Source organism: Pistacia vera, unplaced genomic scaffold (genome assembly GCF_008641045.1).
Source record: "Pistacia vera cultivar Batoury unplaced genomic scaffold, PisVer_v2 Contig25, whole genome shotgun sequence".
NCBI classification, from domain to species: domain Eukaryota; kingdom Viridiplantae; phylum Streptophyta; class Magnoliopsida; order Sapindales; family Anacardiaceae; genus Pistacia; species Pistacia vera.
The window spans coordinates 316,812-324,768 of NW_022196057.1; the positions used below are offsets into that span (position 1 = coordinate 316,812).

Genomic DNA, 7,957 nt, shown 5'->3' on the forward strand with positions numbered 1-7,957 from the left:
TAGGGTGGTCCAAAATCTAAAAATTATACATATTAGTATTTAAAAAAAAAATGAAGGTGGGCCATGGCCACCCCAAAACTAGGTTGGATCCGCCCTTGTCTGGAGATCTCTTTCGTTTCCCCCCTCTAATTAAACACAACGTTTCAGGATTAATTGCTTCTCTACATGCTTAATCAACCATCAATCCATTGAACATTTGTTTATGAAATTTGTAATGACATTGTCTAACTCGATCGATTTGCAAGCTTTCTTGAGGAAAAACAAAGTTAAAGAACAGTGCAATTTGGAGAACTGACAGCATAAAAATTAGGTCATGTGTGAACTGATTAATAAATTGGGAAAGCAAGCGGTAATGGGAATCCTACGTAGCCCACATTTAAAAGAAGTTGTCCAATGCTACCAACTATAAGCACTTATCTTTGTACCACAAAGTAGAACACCTTATAACTTATTATGGGTGGTGGAATTCCACACTCTTTGAAAAATTATAATATGGCGTGCGATTCCATAACTTCTCAAACAATCATTGGCAATATTGAAATGTTCGTGTCACCTTGACATTGGCAGATGCTGGCTAACCAATAGTGTTTTTGTTATCATAATTAGAAAGTCAATTGAATAAAGATTAAAGAGATAAAATTAAATTATAACGGCCCATGTATGCTCCAGTATTTGTTTTATTTGTCTAAACATAAGTTTCAATTATCTTAATTATGTTTTAACTCTTGACCCAGGAAAGATGAAAACTATGTGGCTCTCTATTTTTTGTAGTATGTTATTGGAGAACTTGGAAAGAAGGAAGGGTATATAAAGGGAAGTTGAGGTGATTGTTTGGTGTGCAAGAAAAAGGAATCGAGTTGGTGGGAAAGGCCTTTGCATTCTCTGAAAGAGATTCAGAACGAGCACTAGCTACTCAAATTAAGGTGAGCCAAACTTTTCACTGTCTTTATATCTAGATATCTACTGTTTAATTTCTTTCACTTTCTTTGCATTTCTCTCTCGTTTTATATTTGTCATATCATCTCTCTGCCATTGCAATGAAAACACGAATATGAATTTCTCAACATCTTTAACCCATAAGCCATTTCTTTTCACAATGAACAATTGAATACCAAAAAGTGTATATCATCATGCATGCATGCATGGTAGTAAAATATACTTTAGCCTCTGTGCATGTCTTGCCAGGCAGGCAGCAGCCATGCATCTAAACACATGCATGCACAGGGACGGAGGGCGGAGCGAGAGGGGGTCAAGGAGGGTCAGTTGAACGTCCTTAAGTTTAAATTTTTTTTTTGAGTTTTATAAATTTACTTCAAAATGAAAAGTAAATTACAAAAGAAAAAAAAAAACTTCAATCCGTCAAATAAATTAATCTCATTAGTCTTTTTGGGCTGTCAAGAGTAAACCTCTCGTTCTCTACTTCCTAGATCATTTCTTTCTTTATTATCTATAATTGATTCAACAACCTAGGTTTCAAATTTTTTCCTAAATTTCTAATTCTTTATCCACACAAATGCAATTTTCTCTCACCTGTCAAGCTGACAAGCCAATTTTTTCTCCAATTTATACTTATTTGTTCAATGGACATGGGAAATTAATTAAGTTATGTGCAAGCTAGCTCGAACACTCTGGCTACCAAAAAAAAAAATCTTTTTTTTCTCCAATTTGTACTTATTTTAATTTAAAATTATATTATTCTTTTAACTTTGACCCCATACATTTCATTTTTTGCTACGTCCATGTGCATGCATAGAGAGATTTTACACACATACTTACACACATACTTACACGTATAATTAATTAATCAAGAGATTTGTGAAGTGTCCTTGTATATATGTTACATGGTATTATGTAGATATCTACATAATATATTCCAATTAAAATGTATGTTGATTAAGTTTTACAAAGTTTTTGACAGAAAAGTAATCAACTAGCATGTGTATAAATGTACCTATGTTGTACGTGTATACTAGTATATGTACGATATTGAGTGGTGTTCTTCTCAGGTTATGATCAGGCTCCCTCTTGCAATATAAGATTAGCTAGATTGTTTTATATTTAATTAAATTTTTAGCTTTACTTAATCATCACGTTAAAGCATGGGAGAGCTAGTGCATGTTAGAATAGAAACTTTTGTAGTGGATTGGATAGGACTGTCTCGCTTTAAAAAGTGATTAACGTTATCAAATTGTTCTTAATTTGTTTTTAATGATTATGTGCTTGGAAGGACCCACCTCGCACTTAATTTAATCTTTCCACTTGAGTTTAGTTTACATTCTTGACCTTGTACGGACGTCCTGTCTTGATTAACTGCAATGGATGACGTGTCACTTTCCCAGGGCTTGATCATTCCTCTCTACTGGGATTGTTTTATTCAAGATTCTATTTAAAACGTCTCTTTAATGAATGTATTTAGATACCAAATCAGAATATTCTCAGTCACTATAATTCATAAAGTTCACAGATCGATCATCAACATGGAACTTGCCATATCACTTTTTGGCATTGAAGGTTTAGTTTAGCCCATGAATATTAGCAAATATTTATATTTTGGCCAAATGCAAGAAAAGGTTTAACCGACCGGCGAATTTATAAATTATAAACAAGGTTTAGTTAATTAATTAGAGACACTTCGTTTGACGGATAGTTGATTAATTCCGATAACTGAGGTAGGGTTCAACTATATACCCCTTTGATAAAATAATTAGTTTAAATTCCCTTTGTTTGTCATTAAACGTCCTAAACTCTCTGAACCATATAATCGATTTTGGCGTTTCTTGAGTTCAAAATTATAAATTGCATGCACATGCAATCTTCGATATTTACTCGCAGCTGCGGAGCTTTGTAAACTTGTGAGATCTCAGCACTTTGAACGTATTTTGTGTTTGAATCAATACCGTATGGCCGACACTACTGATCTGCATTCACAACAAAGCAAATGGAGAATCCCAGTTTTTGTTTTCTTCAAAGATGCGAGGTAATCATTGATAAACTTTAAGTTTCCTGTATTTTTTTTTTTTTTTACATGCACGTAGATGGCTAACAACCTGGAGATCAATCTTATGTTTATAGTTCGTGCTAACGTGATCATTTTATGTAAATTTCAGACTTGTGTTCAAGATGGATTCACTTGGTTTGGAGATTATTCAGATTGCACTTCCTGCTGCTCTAGCTTTAGCTGCTGATCCCATCGCTTCTCTCATTGACACAGCATTTATTGGCCGTTTAGGTCTGTTTTCGTATCTTTCATCCTCTTAATTTTAGCAGATTTATGAACACCTCGCAATTTTTTAGTGAATTAATCAACATTTTCTGCGTCAATAGGAGCGGTGGAGCTTGCAGCCGTGGGAGTTTCAATCGCCATATTCAATCAAGCGTCAAAGATTACCATATTTCCACTAGTCAGTATCACAACTTCTTTTGTCGCTGAAGAGGAAACCATTGGACGAGTTACCAATGGTGAAGAACAAAAAGCTGAGAACTCGGAGAAGAGCTCAGCTAAAGATAGTGAAATGAAGCAATTGAAGCCAGAAGAAGCCATGCTTGAGAACTTGGAAAAAGGAGCTTCAACAAACACTACTACTGATATAAAACGTGAACCTTCATCAGATAATAATTCTTCTGCAACTACATGCAAGTCTCCCTCTCTAATGGAAAGCAAAAAGTTGAGTAAGGGGAAGCGACATATCCCTTCAGCATCAACTGCACTAATTATAGGCGCCTTTCTTGGTCTTATCCAAGCTATATTTCTTGTATTGGGAGTCAAACCTCTGTTGCATATTATGGGCGTGAAGTCTGTAAGTTTTTAATTACTTCAGGATTTGTTTTTGTTTTGTTTTTCTGTTTACCAAGGGTTGAATAAGGAAATAATTTTCTTCGCTATTGAGCAGAATTCTCCCATGATGAACCCTGCCCAGAAATACTTGACTTTAAGATCACTGGGTGCTCCTGCAGTCCTCCTTTCTCTAGCAATGCAAGGGATTTTCCGAGGATTGAAGGATACAAAAACTCCATTATACGCCACAGGTACCCTAAATTTCTCTCCCTTATCATTATTCAGAATTTTAGTTCATTTAGCAATAGATAACATCATATTTCACGTAAAACAGTTGCAGGAGATTTAACAAATATCATTTTGGACCCAATATTCATCTTCGTTTGCCGTCTTGGTGTCAGTGGAGCCGCCATTGCACATGTTCTTTCACAGTAAGTTTTAAAATTGCATGAATCCTTTTAATAGAAGTCTGAATTTGATGTTCCAAGGTATCCTGTGTACTAAAAATTTATTGATTATCCTCCAGGTACTTGATTTCATTCATCCTCCTGGTAAAGTTGATGAAACAAGTTCATCTCTTACCTCCAAGTCTAAGGAATTTACAATTCAGTCGGTTTCTTAAAAATGGTAAGGGGCTTAACTTCGTTCATTATTTATTCAAGTACAGAGTATAACATTCATGTTTTATTAGTTTAATTTCTGATTTTTGTATTTGGGCACAGGTTTTTATTTGTTAACCAGAGTAATAGCTGCGACTATCTGTGTCACACTGGCAGCTTCAATGGCTGCCCGCCTTGGTTCAACACCTATGGCTGCATTCCAAATTTGCTTACAGATCTGGCTCACATCATCTCTTCTGGCTGATGGATTGGCTGTTGCGGGACAGGTATTTAATAACTTCCAATTTTCTTCATGCTTATGCTTTCAATGAGTAGCATTCTGAATTATGAACTTATCAGTAACATGTTTCCTCCACCGTTTCAGGCCATTCTAGCTTGTGCATTTGCTGAGAAGGACTATGAGAAGGCAACAGCTGCAGCAAACAGAGTACTGCAGGTAAGCCATTATTACTTTAAGATTTACAATTAATGGTGTCATCTTTTATCTTGTTTCAGGAATGTTGAAAACAAGATTGATAAAATTATCATAATGTTTGTTTTGCAGATGGGTTTTGTTCTAGGCTTGGGGCTTGCTCTCTTTGTAGGACTTGGACTCTACTTCGGCTCTGGAATCTTTTCAAAAGATGTTCATGTTATCCACATTATAAACATCGGCATACCGGTAATTCAAACTTCCGGACATGCGTCTATCATATTGGCAAATTAACTTAAAACTAAATCTCTCTTTTCTTTCACCCTTCAGTTTGTTGCAGCAACTCAACCCATCAATTCTCTAGCTTTTGTCTTTGATGGTGTAAATTTTGGAGCTTCTGATTTTGTATATTCTGCATACTCCATGGTTAGTACACAGGCAGGCTCTTAGATGTTGAATTAATCTTCAATATCTTTTCCAAAGTCTCTTATAAATGTCAAACTTCCTGTCAATTTCTTCAGGTTTTGGTAGCCATAGCAAGCATAGCAAGCTTATTTTTTCTCTCAAACAGCAATGGTTTTGTTGGAATCTGGATAGCTTTAACAATTTACATGGGTCTCCGCACATTTGCTGGTGTATGGAGGTAACCAAAATCAACTATATTTACACATAAATTGTTTTTTGGAAACACTTTCATTTTAGTAAAAAGACTTCAATTTTGGCATGCAGGATGGGAACTGGAACTGGACCTTGGGGATTTCTCAAAGGCCGATTGTTGCCATAAGCTTTATATATATAGCTTCAGGATTCGGGACTTAAAAAACTATATGTGCTCTAGTGTTTGTCAGTTAAATAATTATTTTTCTTTGTTTCTTTTATTTTCTTTTTTGAGGTTTCATTTCCCACAATGCTTCTGTTTGAGTGTTATTGTACCATATCGCTTTTATAAAATAAGAATCACATGGCTGTCCACCATTTCTCTCTTCTCCCCCACATGGAAATTTTTATCCATTTTATAAATTTATTAAACAGAAGAGATTCTTGAAATTACTAGATTTATGGTTAATCAATATATTACAGTCCCTTTATTGTCAGGCAATATTATCAAGTGCATATTAGCCTTAGCATTATATACTGATCATAAGCAACTAATCAAACAGTTATCATGTTGGTTTTAATGATTAGAATTAGACGATATTATTAAGTCAATAATAAATCAAACAAAAAATTAAAGTATATTACACACAAAAAAATTATGTACTAATCACAAGCAATTAATTAAGTTCGGTATCATAAAAAATAAGAAATATTAAAACTAATTAAGGTGTATGCAAACTGACCCGAATACCATGTTTAAAAGAAGAATATTAAAGCCGTTGTCTTGAGATTGAGAGGAACAGTGCCATAAGAAGCAAACAATAGGGTTAATTATAAAGAAAAGTTATCAAATAATGCTTAGAACCAAAACATTATACTTAGAAAGTAAGAAACCTACTCATCAACCGACCATAAAAAGGGCAAAGCCCTGGAAATCTTACAAAGAAACCTACTCATCAACCGACCATAAAAAGGGCAAAGCCCTGGAAATCTTACAACATGAACCACCACAAAGACTCTAATCACTATCAAAATTACAAGTGAAAAATATTACCCAATTCTTATCTAACTTCAATAAAGAGGCTTACGCTCCCACCCACCTTACTTTATAGGTTGAGTGGTTTGCATCAAATCAAAACAAAAGGTACAAAATTGAAAATACCCTCTTCCTCAATCTCAAAGTCAAGAACCACCACCATCTTTTAAAAGTTAGATCTCATAAATTCATTCCTTATTCAAGAAAATATATCCACTATCTATGTTTATTCCACATGTGATGATCTTCTTCTTCAAAGATTAAAAAACACCTGCATATTCTCAATTTTTTGTATCTCACTTATAATGATCACCGGTTAATAACCGAAACATCGGATGTAAATACAATTCATTAATGGTACCCAAATAATATATATATATATATATATATAAAACTTAGCCTCAGTTACAATTCAGTTATTGATTGTACGTACATCCGAAATAAAGAAAGCAAAGTTAGAGATGGCAATGGGTCTGATATTTTTGAGTACCCAGTCCGGTCCGGCCTGAAAAGGTCGGGCTTTACCCGATGTTTGCGGGCTTGGGCCTGGGCCTGATTTTAAGGCCCGACCTCGGGTACGGGCCGAGCCTGGGTATGTCTTCCGGCCCAGCCCGGCCCGACAATTTTAGTATTAATTATACTAAATTACCCTTATACTATATATTTAATTACAAGATTATCCTACATATATATACTCATTTTTCCAAAACCCTACATGGATGGATGGATGCACTTTGTGGAAAGTTATTTATATATTTGGTAAGTATTCAAAAATAAATTAATATTTAAAAATATTTTCTAGAATTAAAAATATAAAAAAATTGAAATTTATTAATATTTAAAAATTCACATTATAAAAATAGGCGGGTTTGGGCCGAGCCTGAGTTTACAAAAAGCCCATCAGGCTAGGCTTGGGCTTTACTTGTCATACCCGTGATGGGTCCAGGCCGGGCTTGGGCATGGGCCAAGGAATGCCTGGTCCCGGCCCGACCCATTGCCATCACTAAGCAAAGTGGATGTAAGAAAAAGATAATTAAGTAGGGCAAGATGGTTAAACCAAGGAAAGGAAAAATAAAGGGATTCAAATATATTAATAATAAAGGAAACATATTGGCATCCAAATTACATTGCAGCCATCAAAAAGAATTACCCTCTCCTTCTGCGCCACTTACATTTCTTTAGTCAATCAACTATGCAAGGAAAATATATTTTGGGAACCGAAAAACTGAGACATCAAAAGATACGGGCTTCGTTTGGTTCAAGATTGGGAATACTACTCTTAGTATTCCCAAAAAAGTTAAACAGTAAAATACCCAAAAACTCTCATTTTTGGGAATACTATTTTCAGTATTATTCAATTTTTTTTAAACCCTCTAAATTTGTTAATTTAATTAAATACCCCTAAATATTTTTTTAAATTACAAAAACACCCCAACAATCCACATTTACTAGATTCCGGCCACCACCGCCGGAAAATGGCTGGAATCTGGTAGGATGGCGCACTACCGGCTGAATCT

At 34.8% G+C, this 7,957-nt stretch overlaps 1 protein-coding gene across 1 annotated transcript; it reads left to right on the forward strand.

The window, feature by feature from the left end:
- The first annotated feature begins 741 nt into the window (after positions 1-741).
- LOC116132198 (protein DETOXIFICATION 43) lies at positions 742-5,789 on the forward strand. Its single transcript, XM_031417860.1, has 13 exons — positions 742-923; positions 2,833-2,977; positions 3,108-3,229; positions 3,325-3,797; positions 3,891-4,026; positions 4,110-4,206; positions 4,302-4,402; positions 4,498-4,661; positions 4,760-4,831; positions 4,940-5,056; positions 5,138-5,233; positions 5,329-5,450; positions 5,537-5,789. The coding sequence occupies exons 2-13, from the start codon at positions 2,901-2,903 to the stop codon at positions 5,589-5,591; spliced, it is 1,632 nt and encodes a 543-aa protein (XP_031273720.1). The 5' UTR covers positions 742-923; positions 2,833-2,900; the 3' UTR covers positions 5,592-5,789.
- The last annotated feature ends 2,168 nt before the right edge of the window (positions 5,790-7,957 follow it).

Coding starts and splice junctions, on each gene's coding strand:
- LOC116132198 (XM_031417860.1), top strand. CDS start 2,901: ATGGCCGACACTACTGATCTGCATTCACAACAAAGCAAATGGAGAATC. Junction 2,978..3,107: donor GTTTTCTTCAAAGATGCGAG/GTAATCATTGAT, acceptor TGTAAATTTCAG/ACTTGTGTTCAAGATGGATT. Junction 5,234..5,328: donor TATATTCTGCATACTCCATG/GTTAGTACACAG, acceptor CAATTTCTTCAG/GTTTTGGTAGCCATAGCAAG.